General features: G+C 33.8%; 1 protein-coding gene and 2 long non-coding RNA genes across 45 annotated transcripts in view; 2 read left to right on the forward strand and 1 right to left on the reverse strand.

Annotated features, from left to right (window-relative positions):
* The window catches only part of LOC141376138 (uncharacterized), a 1,062,333-nt gene that overhangs the window by 81,403 nt on the left and 957,852 nt on the right, over positions 1-23,078 (forward strand). For 26 of the 43 annotated variants that reach the window (XR_015499513.1, XR_015499505.1, XR_015499508.1 and 23 more), the window contains one exon: positions 12,033-12,156. The exons of the other annotated variants lie outside the window; for them this stretch is intronic. Coding sequence is in view for 13 of the 26 variants with exons in the window: in XM_087268005.1 (XP_087124131.1) it covers positions 12,033-12,156 (124 nt within the window). In the remaining 13 variants the exon portion in view is untranslated. The remainder of the gene's footprint in view (positions 1-12,032; positions 12,157-23,078) is intronic. 43 annotated transcript variants of the gene reach the window in all.
* LOC147842379 (uncharacterized) overlaps positions 1-23,078 on the forward strand; it is a 463,094-nt gene that overhangs the window by 42,038 nt on the left and 397,978 nt on the right. The window lies entirely within an intron of this gene.
* LOC147842380 (uncharacterized) overlaps positions 1-23,078 on the reverse strand; it is a 219,867-nt gene that overhangs the window by 36,158 nt on the left and 160,631 nt on the right. The gene's annotated exons all lie outside the window — the stretch shown is intronic.

Raw genomic sequence — 23,078 nt, forward strand, 5'->3', positions numbered from 1 at the left:
CTTTCTGAATGATACTCTTTACTACAGCTATTAAGTCTGTGGTAGAAAAAACAAGCCAAACCTACTGTTTGCTCATTTAAAATTTGCTCATTAAAAACTACGTGACATTATGAAAAGAATAACGACCACAGTGTTCAGTTCTGGGACTTTAAAGGAATGCAATGTATTTATGTTGAGTAATTTATTTACTTTTTTTCGTTTTGAAATAACATTTATTAATCAATCGTGATAAATTTCTAGTCAGAACAACAAAAAATTCCTTTTAAAGCTTGTTTTATTTTACTGGAACTAGAAACTAGGGTTGGATCTACTGCTGATGATGCCATCGCCAATGGCTGATAGACATCACGATGCTCAGCTGGCACCGTGATCCTCCGCCCCAGCCCTGTCGCAACAGCAACCCGCTCGTGAAAAATACACACTTGGGTTTTAAAATGCCATTTTAGAACGAAAACAATACACGTCCACACTGGCATTTTACCTAGCATTTCTGAAAAGCAGACACTAAACTGCTGAAAACGCACATCACGTGATCACACACACACAAACACACACTGTTATGCACTGCAGCGTATGTGCGTGTCTGAGCTTCAGCAGTCAGTGGGTGCTTTCAGAACAAAACCCCAGAGAGGTGTGCACGTTGCACAGTTTATCAAGGATGTACTGCTGGATCACGTCTCACTATAGTTGTTAATCATGATATTTAATTCATCTTGTCTCTATCCAACGACTCTTTGGTCTTCTATGTCAGGTAACGTGTCACAGCGTCAGTACACTGCTTCAATCTTTCATCCTAAGTACACGCAGTACTTAATGATTTTATCGAAAACCTCAGATACTGTTGGTTGGTTGCTACTGGTTTTGCACCTTTTTTACTAACCAAGTTTGTCAACGTAATTAAAACGACACATAACTTTACCTGTTTATGCCAGAGTCTGGCGGAAAAAGTGATTGACAAAGTTATTAATAATTTGTGTGTAAATTCTCTTTATTTATTTATGATTTGGTTATTGGTAAAACAGACCTTGTGGGTCAGGTAATTGAAACGGTAGACTACAAACAATTAAGTCATTATGAATTAATTAATTATTCATAAATAATTAATTCACCCACGACATTACATTATAAGCTACATTATAAGACTTTTGCAGAAATCTATCTAAACGGTGTGAATCAATGTAGGGTTATTACATGGTGAACTATATACATAATATACAAACATAAATATGGGAAATATGAATACACAATATTCAGAACAAACTACATTTGAAATCAAAACACTAGGATCAGAAGTCTGTGCTTAATGTGACCTCTTTACCACCAAGCAACAAGTTGAACTTTTTTTGTTGAGTCTTTTCTGTAATGATGTGCTATTTAATATCAAGCATCTTTCGGCATTTCTAAGAGTTCTTCCTTAGATTTGGCATGTTCTGTCTTTCGTTTTCTCTCCAGGTGACTCTTTTACTACCTATAATATTGCCTGTAAATAAAAATTCTAAAATTCAGTCCTGGACTCTGTGGAGGCCATTTAATGACTGTTTCTGAAGGTTAAATTGATAGTTAGGACATATTTACATTTTTGTTGTTTTGAAATAACATTCATTGATCAATCATGGTCCATTTAGTTTCAGAACAACAAATAAGTAATTTTAAAGTACTTGTTTTACTTTATTTGCTGGAACTAGAGGCTTTTTTTTAGCAACATTGTAATTGACATTACATTTGAGTTGGGTTAATTACTTATAAGCTATATTATAAGACCTTCGCAGAAATCTATCCTAAAGGTATGGAGCAAGTGCATGGTCATTACATTGTAAACTATACCTACTTAATATTCAAACAGAAAATATGGAAATATGTACACAGTATACTTTTGGAATCAAACGACTAGTATCAACATATGTGTTTAATAGGACCTCTTTAACACCAAGCAACAAGTTCAACTTTTTTTGTTGAGCCTTTTCTGTAATGATGTGCTATTTAAAATCAAGCATCCATCAGCATTTCTCCAGGTGAATCTCATTATATTGACTATACTTTATATAATATTCAGGTCTGGAAGTCATTTCATGGCTGTTTTTTTTCATCAGCTGATTTTCTCTCCAAATAAGTTTTCATTACATTAACAGTGTATTTGAAATCATTATCATGCTATAAATAAAACTATTACAAATTAGGTGCTTTCTAGATGGAATTTCATGACGTATTTAAATCCTGCCTGTACTTTTCAGCATTCACAATCTCATCAATTCATGTTGACAACAGCTCTGGCAGAAATGCAGATCAAACCAAGACAGAAACTCCAGTATTTTTCACTCATTTTTCCATTTTTCTCTAACTCTTTTTTTTCCCCTATGTATTAAACAATTAGACTCCAAAAACCAAACTATTTTTTATCCAACTATTATTTTATAACTGTATTTTCTGCATGTATTTTAATAAAGAGAATGAGAAGTAAGGTAAGACTTTTGCACAGGATAAGAAAAAATTTGTAAAGAATTTTTATTTCACCAATATTTGCCTTTCAAGCTATTTTTCCCTTTGTGGAGATTTTTCCAAATAGTCAGAAAAAATATTGTGTGCATGCATAAATGAAAATGATTAAATGTCATTGAGTATACATACAGTACATGTATACGTGTATCAGTTTTATTTTAATTGGTCTGCTTTAATCCATCTTAGATTGATTGATATGTCCGTGACAGCTTGACTGATTATACGGTCTTTGTCAGAGTTATAGTATTTATCAGGGTGTTATTAACTGTCCTGGTGAACCGAGACTCAAATTAGTCAGTTAAGGAGGAATTCCTAATGACTCATGAGGTGCATTTGAGTGAAAATAATTACAAACAAACACGCAGAGCTCAAATAACAACCACTACAGTAGAGCAGGCATCGGTGACGACAGGTGTCAACCTCACGTCTCTGCGCGTTTACACAAAGACGCCACTGAGTTTTCTGAAATAAAGACAGGCTGTTTTTTTTGTTCCGAAAAGCCTGGAGGTTAAATAGATCTTTATCGCTTCAATCATTTACAATTAGTTGAAGTGAAGGGCAAGCATTTCATTTCCCTTTAACTCTTCCTGATCTTCCTATCAGAGCATGTGCTGACGTGAACACATTCATACCATCACCAAGTGGAAAGTCCCACATTCAATCTTAAATCCTCTTACTCACTAATCATCTGTTAAACATGATGTAATTTATCTTGATACTAGATAAGAAGTTTCTTTGCTTTATTCAGGAGAACACAGGTGTGAAAGGAGATAGATTTTAGTGCGATTTTACTGCTGTGCAAATATGATAAATATTTGTTTCCTATCGTGTTTCTCAGCCATGTTAAAACTAAAGTATATTTTATTTGACGTACTTGCAAGTGAAAAAGTAAAGATTGTAAATATTAATTTTAGGAGTGGTAAATTAAAATGTTTTACACTAAAATACTTTTGTTTAATTTCAGTTTTATTTTCTTTTATAATTCAGTGGGATACTTGTTGTTTCAAAATAAATCATACAGTGTTATATTGAGGTGCGAAAGAGAGAGAGACAACAGTGGGTTCAAGAACTTGGTATAAATGTATTTAAAAATATCTATAAAGTTTTTCCTAAAAAAAAAACAATCTACATCCACCAAACTCTAATTAAAATTACTAAAAGTGTCAGTATCATATTCATTCCTTTAATAAAAATACATAAATTTCTTTAATGAAAAACCTTTAAAACAATCTATCACTCTGTCTGTGTCAATGTGGAAGTCCTGTTAAAAAATTGCTAACAACATGCTGAAACTGGTTAGCCATTTTGTAAAACATGGTAGAAACTACGGTAACTTGTGCAAACATCAATTCAGACAAGCAAAATTTAATTGTGTTTGCAACATGATATTTGAAGTTTTTTTAAATGCATTTTATATTGTCAGACTTTTACTTGTTTGGCTTTCCCTGGTGGTTTACACTGTAAAAAAAATGCATTATTTAGCGTTTTTTTATTTATTTATTTATTTATTTTTTATACGGCCGATGGGGTGCCAGAAATAAACTGTAAAATAACAGTTATTAAATCACAGAAATGTACAATAAAATAATGAATGTTAAATTACAGAAATGTCCTTAAATTTATTTATATATATATATATATATATATATATATATATATATATATATATATATATATATATATATATATATATATATATATATATATATGTATTTTATATATGCATTTGTTTCACTCCTTGCATAAAACGTCAGATGTAACAATTAGATCTGAAAAAAAAAATCTTTTGCCTGTTTATTTTAATGTCCTTAAATAAATGACATGGCTAATAAAGAAATGCATTTTTAGGGAAATATTACAGTATATCGTAAGAAATAATGTTATGGCAGTACTCAACAACATCACATATATTTCCAGTGTTGTGCAGCTCAATTATAAACATGACAAACTATCAGCATTTCAATCATTTATTAATTCCCGTCATCGTTTGTTTTGGGTCATATTTCACCAGTACAATAAAAGGACAACAAATTACCAGAACAGACCAACAGGGACCAGTTTTGATAACAGGCAATACAGTTCCCATTAATACCATTAGAAATACTGTCAGTGGTTTTTTTTTTTTTTTCCAGCAAGGTTGCCTGGATTTCCAAAGCTACAGACCTCATATAATATGAATAGAAAATGAAACCGCTCATTTAATATTTAGTTTGACCTCCTGTAGTTGACAGTCAACATTTTTGGAAGGTTAATCAGCTCATTTCACTGACCGTGAACACATTTTAAAAACTAGATTTTGTACCTTATCGTGAAAGGTTTGTCATGCTGTAAAGTAAGTCCGTCTTTCAACATCTTTTTTATAGAAAATCAGCCATAAAGAAGTAGATAGAGACAACATGGGGGTGTTTTATATGTTTTACTGACTTTGAATCTTATCAGTCGGGATGATGGAGGTTATCAATAGTCGGTCAGCCTAGCGTGACCTGCTGTTAACAGCTGCTGAGAACAGAACAAACAGACCTTTTATTCTGATCCGTCAGCTTCTGTTAAGAACAATCACTTTATATTTCTGATAATTATCTTTCAATAGTAGTTTGAACCTGAAAGGCTTTTTATTGTCAAAATGTTTAACAAGTTCAGTTTTGATAACTGAATTCACTGTTTATCTTAGCGGTAGTATTATAGCAGTATTATTATTTTGAATTAGTATTACTGTAATCTTTGTTGTTTTTAAAATAAGAAATGTGAGACATTGTTATAAATGCTTAATTCAATTTTAATTTTAAATGACTTTTAAAGTAATTAAATAGAATATAGAATTTTTTGACATTTACATGTTATCATTTGTGAGACATTTTCATATATCATAATATATGTATATCATTTTATGTAGTAAAGACTAATTCAATGTGGTCATGTCACTGGCCCATGAACATATGTGGCTCTTTTTGGATTCTCGAAGCTATAGAAATACATTGTATATTGCGCTTGTGAAGTTATTTTGCTTTAAACAGTGCTTTACTTTTTATTTACATTTTAGTAGTTTGTTGCAAAATCAGCATTTAATGAATATTTTTGTAACTAATGCTATGGTCACAATTTAAATTAAGGTTTCATTAGTAAATGTTAGTTAATGTATTTATAAATCTTTTTTAGTAATCCAATACAGTAAACACTCCATTATTCACCCAAACTATACATCTGCCACAACTACATAGACCATAATACACTTCACTCACACACCAGTCACAGATCATCCATTGAATACACACACAGCTGATGTCTATTCAGGACTAATTACATGGACTATTTACACACACACACACACACACACACACACACACACACACACACACCTTTTCTGAGTCCTGTTTTCTTGTAGTGAGTATTTCTAAAGGCTAATTTAGTCGCATAGCCATCGCTGTGGCTGTCACAGATGCTGACACACACCTCTCAAAAAATGTAGCTATACGTCGCAACGATGCTTAGCGCAAACTCTGTGATTGATCAGCTTGGTAGCACTGGCGAGTGTGCGTTGGGTTGAGAGCCGTGCGAGCCTGTTGAAGTGAGTGTTTACAAGTGTCGAGTTGCATGAAGGAGCTCTAGATGGAAACTGTTGTTTTGTGTTTACCTCCTGATTATTGTTGTTGCTTGTCTGCCAGTTCTTGCCTCAAAATGAGCAAGTTTGAGCCACTTGTAAATTGAAGGCAGCGTTAAAAAACAAAACAAAAAAAACAAAGCAACTTGACACAGATAAACATAAAAACCTACTGCCAGCTTGCATTTTTGAAGTGTTGTTGCAGAGCAACACAAACAGCGCACAAGAATAAATGCACAGCAACGCGCATTGCATGCGTGGTGGGTCATGCCGATCACTCAACGCAGATGTATGAACCAGGCCTAAGCATTATCCTTGTTTTGCATTAATGTGATTTTGACCCTGTGTTTTGTTTATTGTTTACATTGTTTTGCTGTCTGCCTCAACCATTTGTCTGTGATTATTGACCACTCTTTGGATTACATGCATGCATTAACCAACACTTGTTGTCAAACCCAACTCATTACAATAACATATCATTAAAATCCAAATTCATGCTTTCTAAGGTTAGTTAATGCACTGTGAGTAAAAATGAGCTAGCAATGAACATCTTTTTTCCATTAACATTAACACAGATTAATAAACACTGCAATTGTTTATTATTTGTTCATAGTAAACGGATTAAATAACTAACTAATACAACCTTATTGTAATGTGTTAAAATTCATGATGACAACAACAATAATAATGATAATAATTATTGCTGTTATTATTATTATTATTATTATTATTAAATTATTATTCGTAACATTACCTTACTAACTAATAATAATCAATAATAATAACCCTTCATTGTTTAAACTTTAAGAAAAAAAAAAAAAAAAAACACTGTTCTGAACTTTTTGATCACCTTAAAAAAACAGTTGTCTTACATGTGTCAGTTCAAAAGTGTTTCACAAGCACAAATTTACATAGCCTACCTGCCTTTTTCAACTGTGTTTTTGTGTGGCCGCTTGTGCATATTTGCGGTCCTTTCATTTAAAAGCCAAATACCATTAAAAGGCAGTTACAAACAGATCCTCATCTGAAAAACATGCAAAACGGTTACTTAACCATGTGTGTGTAATGACTTGTTGGGTTTCACTTCTATTGGCTGTTGCCTTTAAGTTTATAACAGGAATGTGGATATTATGGAGGTATGGCGGTTCAGGAGGAATCATCGGGGAAATATGCTGCTCTTTGATGCTGGTTTAATGTGTTGAGGAAATAAATACAAATGTGTTATTGTGCAAGTAACGCCCGTCCTCTTTCTCTCTCTGTCGGTTTCCTCCTCTGAGGCTTTACTGTGAATGAACCATTGCATATCAGATGACCTCACCAAATCGCGTGATGAATGTCTTATGATGTTTTAAAAGCATTTAAAAGGCTTCGGAACGGTCTAGTGAGCCTGTCTACAGGGCCTTGTGCAATGTTTTATTTATTTGGCTACCCAGTCTGTTATTATTAATGAAGTTTTACTAATAATGATCCATGTCTGATCGAATCTTTAACTATATAACGGTTTATTGAAAAACCAAATAAAAGAAATTAAATAAGAATCCATAAAGTCCATGTAGTAATGATAATGTTGTTATTATTGTTATTATTATTATTATTATTATTATTATTATTATTATTATTATTGTTAATAATATTAATAATAATTAGGGACGTAACGATTCACCAGAATCACGATTAGATACAATTCACGATACTAATCTCACGATTCATGCTTTAGTTACAAATTTTTAAACAAAATTATTTGAGACAAAATTAAGATAATTTTTTTTCTCAAGTGCTGCACAATTATTTACAAAATAAATGTTTTCTGCAATAACTAAATTGGAATTTTAAAACTAAACCCACATAAAAATAAAAATCTCTGTTTTCTGGTATAAGCTATTTTCTGAAAAAACTCTTTCACTGGGGACTGAGATGACTGATGTGGAGAGTTAAGCCTTTCCTAAACCAGAGAGCAGTTTGTACAGAGTGGTCAATAAGCCCTCTGCTCCCACTGGCATAAAAAAAACTGATTATAATACATGATATAATAAGAAAATTATTTAAATATGTATAAGCTAATTTGAAAATGAGAGGGTAAAAATCTAATACCTGGTTCTGTAACAACAGCTTTTTCTTTCAATCTGAAAAACATCTTCACACTTTCACATGAAAACACTGAACTGTGTGATCTCCGCAACGTTAGCACTCGTCAGAGCAAGCGGAGCTGCCAATCCTCTGGTCCGCGTGTTTTGGCCTATTAATAGCATTTTGCATTTGGCCACTTTCATTTTACTTTGCCGCCTCACCTCTTGCTCGCCACTGATGTGCAGGTAAAGCGAGTTTGCACCTGTAAATGCAGTGTCCCCTCTGTTCAATACATGTATCATGATTCATTCAATGAATTCATATTTGACACTATTTTCAACCTGCTCACGGTGAATTGTTATATCCCTAATAATAATAATAGTAATAATAGTATAATAGTGGTAGTATTAAAATTATAAAAGTAGTAGTAGTAGTAGTAATAATAATAATAATAATAATAATAATAGTAATTATTATTATTATAAAAATTTAAATCTGTTTGAGCACATTTTATTGTTCCATGTTTTTACTTGTTACATTTTACATTTTAGTGATTAAAATGTAATAAAATAGTTGAAAATGTTATTTCAAGAGTTCACACTTAGCTCATGATTTATACATAGCTTGTTTGGCATGCTGTCCAAACAAATTCTGTTGCTGAATTTTACAAAAAATACAATTTTAGAAACTATATATTTTTTCTTATTTGTTTTATTATTAGAAAAAAAAATGCAACCTGGGAGTAAAAGAAAAGTGAGTTTGTGAAGGTGAAAGAAATGACGATAAAGATAAAAGCTATTCATTCACACAGAGAATTGCACAAGATGCAGACTTAAATCCAGTCTTCTGTGGTATACAGTACACTAGCCCAAATAACGGTCATGTTCTCTATCGTGTTTAGTGTTGGTCAACTGTGGTAGCATCTTTTAATTAGGAAAAAATATTTTATTATTATTATTACTATTTTTTTTTATTTTTGCTCTTTTATTGATAATTTTTCTATGTTCCTTCCTATTATGTGCTTATTGCTGTTTTTACTGTTTTATGCTCATATCATGTGTTTATCTTCTCTCTGTAAAGCACTTTGTGCAGCCCTGTGGCAGTTGGAAACGTGCTATATAAATAAATAGAACTTGAACTTGAACTTGAACTTAAACTAGCCCATTTGGCATTTTTATGCATTTTTATACTCCAATTTATTTAAATTTTTTCTAAAATCATTATTATATTAATATTTTCTTGCATTTTCCACATCACAGAAAACACTGGACCTTTTTAGAATGACTTTATCAGCAATTATCGAACAGATGCTGCTGAGTTTGAATGAGCTTAAGGTGTTTCTGTTACACAGTAACCTAAATAAACAGAAGAAAGAATCTCTGACTTGTATCTCTAATATGTGCAGAGAAACTGAGACAAACCTCTTTGTGCTCGTGCACTTTCATGTTTGCATCGGCAGACTCGCTCAGGGGCAGACTTTGAAAACACACAGTAAGCTTTCTATCTAGCGTGCAGTCATGTTTTCATACAGTATCACTACAGTTCAGCGAGTGATTTATTTCCCCTTTGAGAAATTAATTTCAAATCAAGTGCCAGCGAGTTTGCTTGCACTAGCGCTGGCCTGCACGGATACATTGCATGTTTCTTTTTTGTTGTTTGTTGTAGATTTGCCTAGCTAAGCGTACTGTGTTTTGGCTTGTCCAACCAGTTCATCTCTCTGTTTGATCAGTCTTATGGAATGACATCAAATCAGACTTTTTTTCAGTTTCATTGATCTGTAATAATGCAGTTTACCTGTCACTGAGTTAATCCAAATAGTACTAATAATGTTGAACAAATATGGACAATGACAGATGAATCTGAATTGTGGAATAACCGTCGGTTTGGTATTAAAGGGTTAGTTCACCTAATAATTAAAATTCATTTACGCACTCTTAACTTGTTTCAAAACTGCTTCAGTGTCTGACTTTTGCTGATAACAAAATAAGATATTTTGAAGAATGTTGGAAACTGGCTGTCACTATCTTACACAAAATATATTTTTTATATGTTATATGATGTCACTGGTTAATGCTTTCCATCTTCAAAACACCTTTTTTGTGATCAACAAAGACTTAACTGTTTTATAACCACTTGAGAGTGAGTAAATATTAATTTAACTACAGCAAATTTAAAATTTTGCTTGGTGTGTAAGTATACTATAATTTTAGAAGCTTAAGATAAGTTTAATTTACTATCAAATTATTTTTTATAATAATCAAAGTGTTCATACTTTGTATTTGGCACATACCTTTAGTTATTTAAAACACAATTTATAATTCAAAAGTGTGTTAATGTTTTAATAAAAAGTGCAACTGACTTGATATTAAATATTAATAATATTACAATCAACATGCTTTATTAGCAAACAAACACAAAACATCTCTTCGTGGTACTGGAAAAATTGACATTGTTTTATTTGCAAATTAACTATTTCATTTGACATTCAGTAGGACAGTTAATTTGTGTAAATGAAACAGACAGCCCTTTATATATATATATATATATATATATATATATATATATATATATATATATATATATATATATATATATATATATATATATATATATATATATATTTTTTTTTTTTTTTACTGTATTTGAGTATAAATTAAATAACCAAATGTAAATAAATAGCACTGCATAGTCTTCATTGTATGAACAAATTAGATCAAATCAACTTATTAACAAAAATACAAACTAACTTTAATTTTAAAGTCGTTTCTTTGTAAAACTACAGATGTTTGATTTCTTAAACACAAACTATTTCATTAATTTATAGAGATAGTTCACCCAAAAATGAAAATGTACTCATTATTTATTCATTTATGAGTTTTGTTTTCTTCTGTTAAACACAAAATAAGATATTTTAAAGAAAGCTGAAAACCTGTAACCATTGACTTCCGTAGTAAGAAAAAATCTATAGTAAATACTATAGAAGTAAACGATTACAAGTTTCCAGCATTCTTCAAAATATCTTATTTTATATTTAACTGTTTAAAGGGTTAGTAAAGGATGACACAATTGTCATTTTTGGCTGAACTAGTACTTTAAAAACAAAGCAAACAAGCTAATGAAAAACAGATAACAATGTAATATTTGGTCAGCTATAATTCCTCTCAAATATCCTAAGGGATGAATAAACTAAAACCGAACTCATCATTGCAGATCCTGCGATGTGACTATTGCGCATTTACCCATTGCGAAAACAATACTGAAACTGTATATTGTATATTAGTTAATAAGTGCTTTCTATCTTAATATTTTAATCCTGTGGCCACAAAGCTGTTTTTATTATTATTTTTTAATAAATAGAAGGCTAATGTATCTCCATGTGGAATGTCTACGAACACGCTGCATGCAGGTTTGCCATGAAGTCCAGTACAATTTTTATATTTACCCATTCTTTAATAACAGCATCCTCTCAAACCCTGAATCTCATTTTGACTGAACCACAGAGTGCCACATAAACTAACATCACACTGAAATGACCGGGGACCTTGTTAAAAACAAACTTCAGCCAGCCTTTCCTAACGTTACGATCCTTTAGAAGAATAAACAGAGCTACGGCATGTGTTTAAGATGTCAGATGTCTAACGTAAGTTTACCAAAGCCCTGTTTTTTTGCTCTTTGACACGCTGTATTCTGCCCTTCTGGGAGACGCATTAACATCATACTTTAGACTTAAAAAAGGGAAAGAAGAATGAAATATGAAAAGCAGCATGAAATCCTTCATCCAATCCTACTAATTATCCTGACATGAGGAGGAACATAGCAGGATAATGACAGTGTGCGTTTTGATCTCGGTGATTGTGTGTGTGTGTTATAGACTGGAGACGGTCCAGAGAAAACAGGATTATGGTCCAGTCTCTATGGGATGTTAGTCACACATGCTGGAATCAGTGTCCAACAGACAGAACCAGCACTGAAACTTTGGGCTGTTTTCCCATTGGGTGAGTTCATTCGAGTGTGTGTGTGTGTGTGTGTGTGTGTGTGTGTGTGTGTGTGTGTGTGTGTGTGTGTGTGATGCTTTCGAGAGGCGCGTCGAGGCGTGTTTTTGTGCCATCTGTGGGTTCTGTTGTAATTAACATGTCAGATCTCTCTCTCGTGTTCAGTCTAGCTCGTTGTGTGTGTGGACTCATATGTGGTAATTAAATGTTTTCTCACTGGATGAGTGCGTGTATGAGTGATAATTTAGATGTCATGTGTAGTACACATAAGCAGCAGTCATTTATGTGTTGGTGCGAGTGCGTTTTTAATCGCTGACGAGCATGTTTGAGTTTGAGTGTTGAGTTTGAGTTCTCTCCAAGTGAATATTCACACCAAAAAAGTGGATTTTGACATAGTTTACTCAAGTTTTTTGTTCTTACCTGAAACTTAATGAAATTTGCATTAATTAATAAATCAAATGCCAGTGCCACAGGTAAATACATCTTTGCAACATTGGTAAGTTTGATAAGCTGTCGTGTTCTTATTTGTGCTAATGTTTATTTCTGTTGCACTGTGGTCTTGCGAGAGACAACATTTCATTCAACTCGCATGTAGCAGAAGAAAAAAAAACCCAACTTCACTCACACTTTAAGTAATAGCTCCCAAATCGAAAATTCCAACTCAAATCAGCTAAAAAAACAGCTAACGAAATTAGTATATTTGGTAACACACTAATGCACACAATTTAAAATGGAATTTAATTTCACTTTGTTTATGTGTCACAATGCTGTTATTTTTTGTTGGTTTATTTGAGCTTTTTTACATATTACAAATTCATTTAAATAAAGAAAAAAATAGAAAAGTTACCTAATATTTTGTCATCTAATATTTTTTGCTTATTTTAAAAGCTAAGGCCCAATATTTTTTGTGGTATAAGAAATGGAGATGGAATCTTAGAATAAAAATGGAATATATTCTACAATGCAGAGTGTTACAGCCAATGGCGGTTCTAGTTTAAATGGCACCCTGGGCGAACCATGCCAAATACATCCATCCCCCGAGAAATAAAGACACTATGTAGTTGACTTTATATATTTTTAAATATTTATATATATTTTAAACGTATAAATTTAAAATATATATTTTAAGTATTTATTATAAATACATTTAAGTAAAAATTAATTGTTATATTTATTAAATAATATTATATATTATATAATTATATTATATAATATTAAAAATAAATATATTTATTATAACTTTAATTTTTATTGATTTTTTAGTAGGTCACAATTGATTACAATCAAATGCAATTTTACAAATAGTAGAAAAGGCTAATTTGAGTCAGATATGACAAGCCATTTCAATAACAAGCAAATAACTAGAACAAAAAAAAAAAAAACAACAACAACAACAAAACAATAATAGATACATAAATAAAATAAGATAGAAACAGAGCCTGTGTTGAGAATACTGTAGAAAAATAAATAAGTATATCTGAAACTTAAGCGAGTACAGTCTAAGAGCCAGTCCCTAATGATTTGTCAATGTAAATTATCCATTTTTGCCATCTTTTGGCATACAAGTCCACCTTCAAACGTAACACACCAGTCATATGTTCCAATGTCCTTATTTCCTGAATTACATCAAGCCATTGTTGTTGTTTAGGTGAATCAGGCTTATACCAGCTTCTGGTTATGGTTTTCCTGGCTGCTGTAAGGAGTATTTTTACCAGGTATCGATCCTCCTGAAGTGTAACCAGTGAAATATGACCCAAGTACAGGACAATGCATGTAAATGGAATCTCATACCCAAGCACCTTTGTTAAGGTTAAGTGCACATCATTCCAAAATGGCTTCAGTTTTTCGCATCCCCAAAAAATGTGTGTATGGTGTGCTTCTAAGCAGCCACATTCTCTCCAACATTGCTGGGGTGTAGAAGAAGCTTTACTGCTGATTTTAGGTGTTATAAAGAATCTTACCAAATTCTTCCAATTGAATACCCTCAGTTGTTGTGAGCTTGTGGAGGTATGTTGAATTTCGCACATATCTAACCATACCTCTGGTAGAATTTCTACATTCAATTCTTTTTCCCACCTTGATTTAAGGTATAATGTTGAGTTGGTCTTACTTTCCATAATACTTACGTAAAAACTAGAGATTATTTTTGCACATTTACTATCTGATTTGTAAGCATTCATCATAATCTTTACAACTGGACTAATTTCGTGTGACGTTTCCATTTTTATTTCTCTGTAAAAATAATCTCTGAATTGTATAAACCTAAATAAGTCCCGATTAGTAAGAGAAAGTTTTTCTTTGAGTGTTTGGAAAGTCTGTAATTCCTTGTTTTCCAATACTGTACATATTGCACTAATGCCTTTTGTTGCCCATTGCTTAAATGTGGCGTCGCTTTCACCTGGTTTAAATTGAGTGTCAAAGGCTATCCATCGAAGAACTTTTTGGTCTTTGCTTAATTTAAATTGTCTAGCAAACTCAAACCAAAACTCCACTGCTCCAGAGGTTATTGAATCCAATTGACTTTTGACTACCGAAGGGATTTCTTTTTCTCCAAGAATTGACTGAATCTGATAACCCACCGTATATGTCTCAATTTCTTTCCATCTGGCAAAATAATTGTTGTTACACCAAAGAAAAAGTGGACGGAACTGAGCTGCGTAAAAATAATCTTTGAGATTCGGCAGGGCCATTCCTCCTTTTTGCTTGGACAACTGGAGTGTTGTGTATCTTATTCTAGGCTTCTTTCCATCCCAAATAAACCTGGAAATAAGTTTGTTCCAGATTGTAAACTGATGTTTAGGTATCTCTACTGGCAGGGCTTGAAATAGGTATAGTAATCTAGGTAATATGTTTGTTTTGATGACGTTTATCTTATTAGCAAAATCCAATGGGTAGGTAGACCACCGTTCCATATCGCTTTTAATACTCTGGTTAATCACATTATAGTTTGCACCGTACAGACTACTCAGGTTTTTTGTAATAATCACCCCTAAATATTTTATTTCTTTCATGTCCCATTTTAAATTATATCTATGTCTGATTTCCTCAGAAGGTTTGTAGTTAAATGACAAAAGTTGTGTCTTCGCAATATTTAGTTTGTACCCAGCAAAGAAGTTAAATTCGTCGAGGAACTCCATCAGTACAGGGAGGGAAGCCTCAGGATCTGTTAAATGGATCAAGACATCGTCTGCAAATAAACTAATTAAATGATCTTTATGTCCTATTGTAATGCCTTGTATTTGTTCATGTTGACGGATTGCCTGGGCCAGGGGTTCAATATAAACAGCAAATAATGTGGGACTAAGGCAACAGCCCTGTCTAGTTCCTCTTTGTAAACTAAACGATGGAGATAATGACCCATTAATTTTTATTTTGGCTGTAGGTTGTTGGTAAAGAGATCTAATTATATTTACAAAATGTTTATTGAAGCCGAATCTAACCAAAGTTTGGTAAAGAAATTCCCAGTTGACCCGATCAAAGGCCTTTTCGGCATCCAGACTTAGTAATATTGCTGTCTTATTTTCCCTTTCTATTTTATCTATAATATGCAGCGTCCTCCTAATATTATCATGTGTTTGACGGCTTTTTATGAATCCTGTCTGATCCTCGTCAATTAATTCAGGAAGGATAGTCTCTAATCTTTTGGCTATAATTGAAGTATATATCTTATAATCTATATTAAGAATTGAAATGGGCCTATAATTGCAGCTAAATTCCCTGTCCTTACCCTCCTTTGGGAGTACTGAGATGATAGCCTCGTTCCATGAAGGTGGAAGTTTACATTCTGTTTTAATCCAGTTAAATGTTTTTAACAGAAGTGGGGCTAGTATTTCTTTAAAAGTTTTATACCACTCGGCTGGAAAGCCGTCACTACCTGGTGTTTTAGATGTTTTTAGTCTCCCAATCGCATTATTTATCTCTTCTAGTGTGAAATCTGCTGTAATGAAATCATTTTGTATTTTGCCTATACTTGGTAAATCTAGTTCATTAAGAAAATTTCTTGTCGCTTCCATTTTAGAGTTAGAAGCATCCGTATACAGTTGTTTATAATAATTTAGAAAAATGTCCTCTATTTTCTGTGGATGATAAACCAAATTATTTGTTTGTGGGTCTCGTATTCTATGAATAGTGCTATCAACTTCTTGTTTACGTAAGCGTCGGGCAAGCAATTTTGCTGCTTTAGGGCCGGATTCGTAGTATGTCTGCTTATAGAATCGAGCTTTCTTCTCAACATCTTGTTCCAACAGGCTGTTAATCTGTTTCCTTATTTGCTGCATACGTGATAGTAGGTTTGGGTCCCTGTTTATTTTGTGTTGTTGCTCCACATTTAATAAGTCTGATGTTAGGGTATTGTACTCCATAATTCTCTTTTTTTTATTTTGCGCTGATAGTGCAATCAAATTCCCACGCATCACAGCCTTCAATGAGTCCCATACTATGGATGGGTTTACCTCTCCATTATCATTTATCCTAATATATTCTTTTATATTTAATTTTATCTGTTCTGTATTTGCTTTGTTATTTAACAAACCCACATTCAACCTCCAACCTGTCTTTCTCTTCCTTCCTTCTATTTGAACTGTCAGGTACAAAGCGCTGTGGTCAGAGACCTCAGCTACTCCGATGCTACAATCTTTCACCCTATAACAGTCATTTTTTGGCATAAAAAAATAATCAATCCTAGAGTATGTACGGTGGGGAGCTGAGTAATGAGTGTAGTTTTTGAGAGATGGATTAATATGTCGCCAGACATCGCAGTATCCTATGTCATCCCAGGCTGTGTTAATTAATTTTGATATTTTGCTCTCATTTCTTTTGCTATTAGTTGTGTCTAAATGGTGGTTTAGTACCACATTGAAATCTCCACCACATATACAAATACCCTCTGCTTCCAGTACAATTACATCCATTAATGATTTGAAGAACAGTTTACTAGTATCGGGAGGAGCATACACATTTACTAAAGTTATTAACTCCTCTTCAATTTTACCCTTAACAATAAGATATCTCCCATCCTTTTCTTTTATTTCCTTATATAATTCGAATTTAAATTTATTAGCAACAAGAATAGCAATTCCCCTTCTATGTGAATGCTCATATGAATTGTAATAAGTATTTTTAAAGCCAAATCTCTTTAATTTCTCATGCTCTTGTTGAGAGAGATGAGTTTCTTGCATAAAAATAATATCTGCTTTCTCTTTTTTAAATTTTGTCAATACCTTTGACCTTTTAATTGGGTTACCCAAACCGTTCACGTTTAAAGACATTAGCTTAACCTCAGTAGACTGTACCATCATCAAAAAGAGTCATTCTTACACCACTATGTTTCCACAGGCAAACCTTAAATAAAATAAACTGTAACACAGAAACAAGCCAAGAACTGCTTAGAACAAGCATTATAACAGAAAAGAATAAAGACTTCCAAAGTCTGAAGAGCGTTCTCACGTTTTCAGTTGAGGAGGGGGAAATCCTCTCTCCCGGAAAGGGCCCCCTCACCAATGAGTCCGCTACAGAGTGTATCATAGATCACTTACGTGTGTCCAATGGCACAGCTGACCTCGTCATCCCGCCAGCCGGCGCACATACATTAAACATCATTATGTAGAGGGTTGCTATAACGTGGGTTTTTAAACATTGCTGCGACCATGTTCAAATTCCCGTAGGCGTTCTTTAGCTCTTCTGGCAGTGTCCACACTCGTGGTTGATCCCACTCGCTGCCACGATGTAGCCCGCTGGAGACGATCCAACAGGTGGCTCTTACCCGGCGGTCTCACGGGCATCTCCACGCTGTATCCCCGCCGACGCAGCTCCTGCGCTGCCTCCCCGGCACTGCCGTACACCTGCACTCCTTCTTCCCAGTGAATGCGTATCCTATTGAAGGGCGTCTGAAAACGGATGCCCTTTTCTTTAAGAGCCTTTTTAATATTGGCGTACGCTTTGCGCTGATGGAGAACGGTGGCTGTATAATCATGGTCGAAAAACAGCGGTTTATCTTCCATCATGATTTTCTTTCGCCAGGCTTTTTGAATAACCATCTCCTTGATGCTGTACTGCTGGAAATTTACTATAATGGACCTCGGACGCGAGTTTGGGCCCGGTCTAGGCGCCAGGGCTCTGTGCGCGCGTTGTATTTGTAAGTCCACGTCGCCGAGCTCAAATTCGGAGCGGAGCATTTTTTCAACAAATTCTATCACCGAGCCTTGTTCAGCGTTCTCTGGTACACCATGGATCCTGATATTGTTTCGTCGAGCCCTCGATTCAATATCGTTCAACCTGTCTTCTAGTTTCTGTTGATCCTTTATTGCCTGTTGAAGGGCGGAGTTGGCCTCCGCACTCCATGTTTCGGTGTCATCGATCCGCGTCTCCATCTCGTTAATTTTCCTACCGTGTTCTTGCATGGTTAGCATGTTCGTTGAAAGTTGCTGGTTAACTTCTTGTTTGAACTCAATGAACTCTTCTCTCATATCATGCTTAATTTCGTCTTTGAATGTTTTTAGGTCTTCCTTAAGTTCCGACTTCAGATCGCTGATCTGTTTGCTTAAGGTTTCAAGCCCCGTGGACACATTCTCAGATGTTGATTCGCCTCCATTTTGTCGGTCCTCTTCTTCCCGCATGTCGTCCTCCTCGTCAAGGCCTGCACGGTGTGGGTGGTTACTCGTTGTACTTTGCGCCCCTTTACCTCTGCCTTTCTTTCCCCCCGTCATATCAATGAAGGAAAATCACTTTTTAAAAATCTAAAATAATTACACGGGGGTAAATATAACGCCGACTTGCGAGAGCTAAGCGCTCAACCTGCCATTTCCCTCTGCAGCCAAACCGGAAGTCATATATTTATTATAAATAAATAAAATTATTATTATTACTATTATTATTATTATTATTATTATTATTATTATTATTATTATTATTAAAAATAAATAAATCAATCCTAAATGTAAATGGAAATAAATGTAAAGACACAACTGGAGTGATATTCTAAGATCACTTAAGAAAACTTTTGCATAATTATTAATTAGACAATTCCAGAGGTGGGACCAAGTCATTGTTTGGCAAGTCACAAGTAAGTCTCAATTCATTGCCCTCAAGTCCCGAGTCAAGTCCCGAGTCAAGACAGGCAAGTCCCGAGTCAAGTCCCAAGTCAAAGGCAACAAGTCTCAAGTCAAGTCCAAAGTCCTATAGTTTGATTTTCGAGTCCTTTCGAGTCTTTTTAACAGAAAAATGAACTGTAAACAGATTATGTATGGTTGTAAGATCTGTATTTATTAAACAAACCTTTTTTATGAAAGAACATTGCTCAGATATATAAAAACACAAATGTAATTTTCTGAAAAAGTGCTAAACAGTGCTGCATCTTGTCTACACAGCACATTGCACAAGAACGAGTTCCACTACAATAGAGTCCATTTTGCCTCACATCACACAGAAATTGCAGGTCTACTGCTGTCTAGTTCATTAAGTTTAGTTGTGCTATGTTATGTGTTCGGTGATCAACTTGTGATTAACTAAAACTACATAAACAACCTCAATGAGGCAGCAGTAGACCAACAACTCCTGTATGCTGCACAATAAAATTGAGTGAACTTGGTATTTTGTCAATTGAATCTCGTGTGTGCTGAAGAGATGAAGATGCAAATCTGTCTAGCAGCAATGTAAAATTGTGGCACATATTCTCAATGAAGTAGGCTACTTTATACAAAAATTAACGTTGTTTTCTTCACATAACGTTGAAGAGCTTTGCTCTCTACCTTGTGTGACGCTCGTGCACCGATTTCCTCTGTGGACAAAACTGCTTGCGAGCTCTGAAATATACGCTGCTCACGCGCAAATTTTCTCTCGCTCTCAAATATGCACTGCTCACACACACATTTTCCTGCGTGCTCTCAGAGATTATATACAAAATTTGAGTCTTGTGTTTCCTCTTCCTTTCGTGCTTTTTGATATGATTTATATTGAGGCACTATTTATTAACAATAACCAAAATACTAAAATAGACTTACATATTAAATTTTTAATCCAATAAACCATAACATTTTGGCTGTATGTTTTATGATGAGATATTTCCAGTTACAAACACTTAAAGACACAGAGAATAGATGTTGAATGTAAAGAATGCATTTTGTTTTACAAACATTTATTAATCACCCAAAAGGTGTACCATACTAATCAAATAAAAAAACATTTAAACAAAAATATAACTAACGCAAGCAGAAATGTAACTGTGATAAAAATAAGGAAACCATTATCAACATTGATAAACCATATCAACATTCTGGAATAATCAATTTACCAGGAGGATCACTGGAGAGCAAAAGCAGGAAAGGTTTGAGGCGCCAGTGTGGACAAAAGTCAAGCAAACGCAGTAAGACTGAATAAGTGCACGAGAGACCAGCCAATCAGATTGAAGTACCTGCCCACTGGTGAAAGTAATGTCAGAGCCAATCAGATTTTTCTTTCTTTTCATAAAGAACGGGGTTCAAATCCCACTTAGGCACTTGTAAACTATCATTTTAGACCATTTTGTCAAAAATCCCTACTGAAAAAAACAGCTTGAACCAGCCTAGGCTGGTTTTAGCTGGTCGACCAGGCTGGTTTTAGAGGGGTTTTGGCCATTTCCAGGCTGGTTTCCAGCCATTCTTTAGCCTAGTCTTAGCTGGTCAGGCTGGGGGATGACCAGCTAAAACCAGCTTGACCAGCCTAGCCAGGCTGGGAGCCCAGCCAAAACCAGCTATGTCCAGCTTAAACCAGGCTGGTCAAGCTGGTTTTAGCTGGATTTTGCTGGTCAGTTTCCAGCCTGATCAGCTAAGACCAGGCTGGAAATGGCTGGAAACCAGCCTAGAACTGACCAAAACCCCTCTAAAACCAGCCTGGTCGACCAGCTAAAGCCAGTTTACCAGCCTAGGCTGGTTTAAGCTGGATTTTTCTGCAGGGATATTGTAATGTTTAACAATTTATTAGAGCCACAAATTATCTAAAACTTGTTTTCATGTTTGAATAGGCAATACATGTGCTAAATAAATTAAAATAGAAATACCTACAGTGAAACAGTTATATAAATTTAAATATTAGTTTAAATACATTCATAGTGGTTTTAAATATCTTTTAATATGTAGAGTTCAAATTCAACAAACTGAATAAAACAAGTCTTCATTTTTAGTTTATTTAAAAACAATTACAAATGGAGTAATTCAACTCACAATTAAATGATCTCATTGAGTGATGGAATAATAAAGGTAAAACTTTGATTGAATGATCAGTCAAGTGTTTTCCAATGAAATCTGTTAAAATAAGAGTCCTACAAAACAGGAACAAAGACACTCATGAAACGAAATGTGATTGTCAATTGTATTTTTTATTAGATGGTTGGTTTTAAGTACCGTAAAAATAGTAGATAAGCCTTAAATATAGAGGGGGAAATACAGAAAAACAAACAAACAGAAATTCAACAATATAGATGCATTACATTACAATCTCACAATAAAAATTTAATTAAAAACCATGTAGAGGACTAAAATAGTGCTAAGAGGCATAACATCAACAATAATAAAAATACTTTTAAGGTTTTAAATACTAAATAAAATTAATAGTATCAATCCAAAATATGAAAAAAGGTAACACTTTACAATAAGGTTTTATTAAGTAATTAAGTTTATCTATGTACTAATGTGAACAAACAATGCAGTGAAGTACAGTTACAAATCATTACAGTATTCATTAATTAATGGAAATAAAATTATTGGTTAACCTTTGTTAAATCACAGTGCATTAACATTAATGTTAACAAGCATACCTTTAAATTGTAATAATGCAATAGTAAATGTTAAACTATAATTAATAAAGGTTTAAAAGTATAGTTCATTATTAGTTCATGTTAGTACATAGATTAACTAAAAAAAACCTTATTGCAAAATGTTACCAAAAAATAACAAAACACTTTTTTCACAGTTTTAAGAGCTTTAAAAATAAATTATATATATCTAGTTATTATGGCATGTAATTATTATTACTACTAATTAAATAGTTAGAAAATACTGTCAGAGGATGGGCAAAACACAAAAATAAAACATAATATGCGCATTGACACAAACGACCAAGTGCAAAAACATAAATTACAGCCATGTTCATTCATAATTATGTGAAATAAATGAGGAGAGGGTAAGTTTGGTTAAAAAAACTGAAGTTCATTGACTTATGCACAACAGTAAAACAATGCTTTTGCACAACAGTAACACATTGCGAGTAGTTAAGTATCTTACCTTTGACAAATGTTGTAAATCCGCTGAATAAAACAAAAGGAGCAGATCGTGGATGTGTTTATTTCACTCTCCGAGTCAGAATGAAAATGGCATCTTCAAATTTCCCGCTGGTGCAAAAACCATAGACTGTAAAATCTGCAAAAACACGGAAGTGCGCCACAAAGCGCTAGTGGTCGAAAGTATGCGCGCATGCTTTCTGTCACACACACACACACACACACAGAGATAGAGCGCTCCGTGTCAACATACTTTTTATCTTTGGGCTTTTTATAGAAAGTAGCAAGTCTTTACAAGTCAATAGGCGCAAGTCCAAGTGAAAGTCCGAGTCATTTATGTTCAAGTCCAAGTCGAGTTGCAAGTCTTTTCATATTTTGTCAAGTCGAGTCTGAAGTCATCAAATTCATGACTCGAGTCTGACTCGAGTCCAAGTCACATGACTCGAGTCCACACCTCTGGACAATTCTATAGAATACAAAATATGTTTTATAGAATTATCTAGACCCCTGGCCGAAATTAAAGTTATGAAGTCTTACCTGCCTTACTCATTATCCCTCATTTATGCTTCATATTCATGCTTAGTCAAAGTCACATCATCATATTATATAATCTTTAGTTTTGTTTGACTTGCAAAACTCGCTGTGTGCTGCCCTCCTGCATAAAAGGCTGTTCCTC

Source organism: Danio rerio, chromosome 9, assembly GCF_052040795.2.
Source record: "Danio rerio strain M-AB ecotype USA chromosome 9, GRCz13ab, whole genome shotgun sequence".
NCBI classification, from domain to species: Eukaryota; Metazoa; Chordata; class Actinopteri; order Cypriniformes; family Danionidae; genus Danio; species Danio rerio.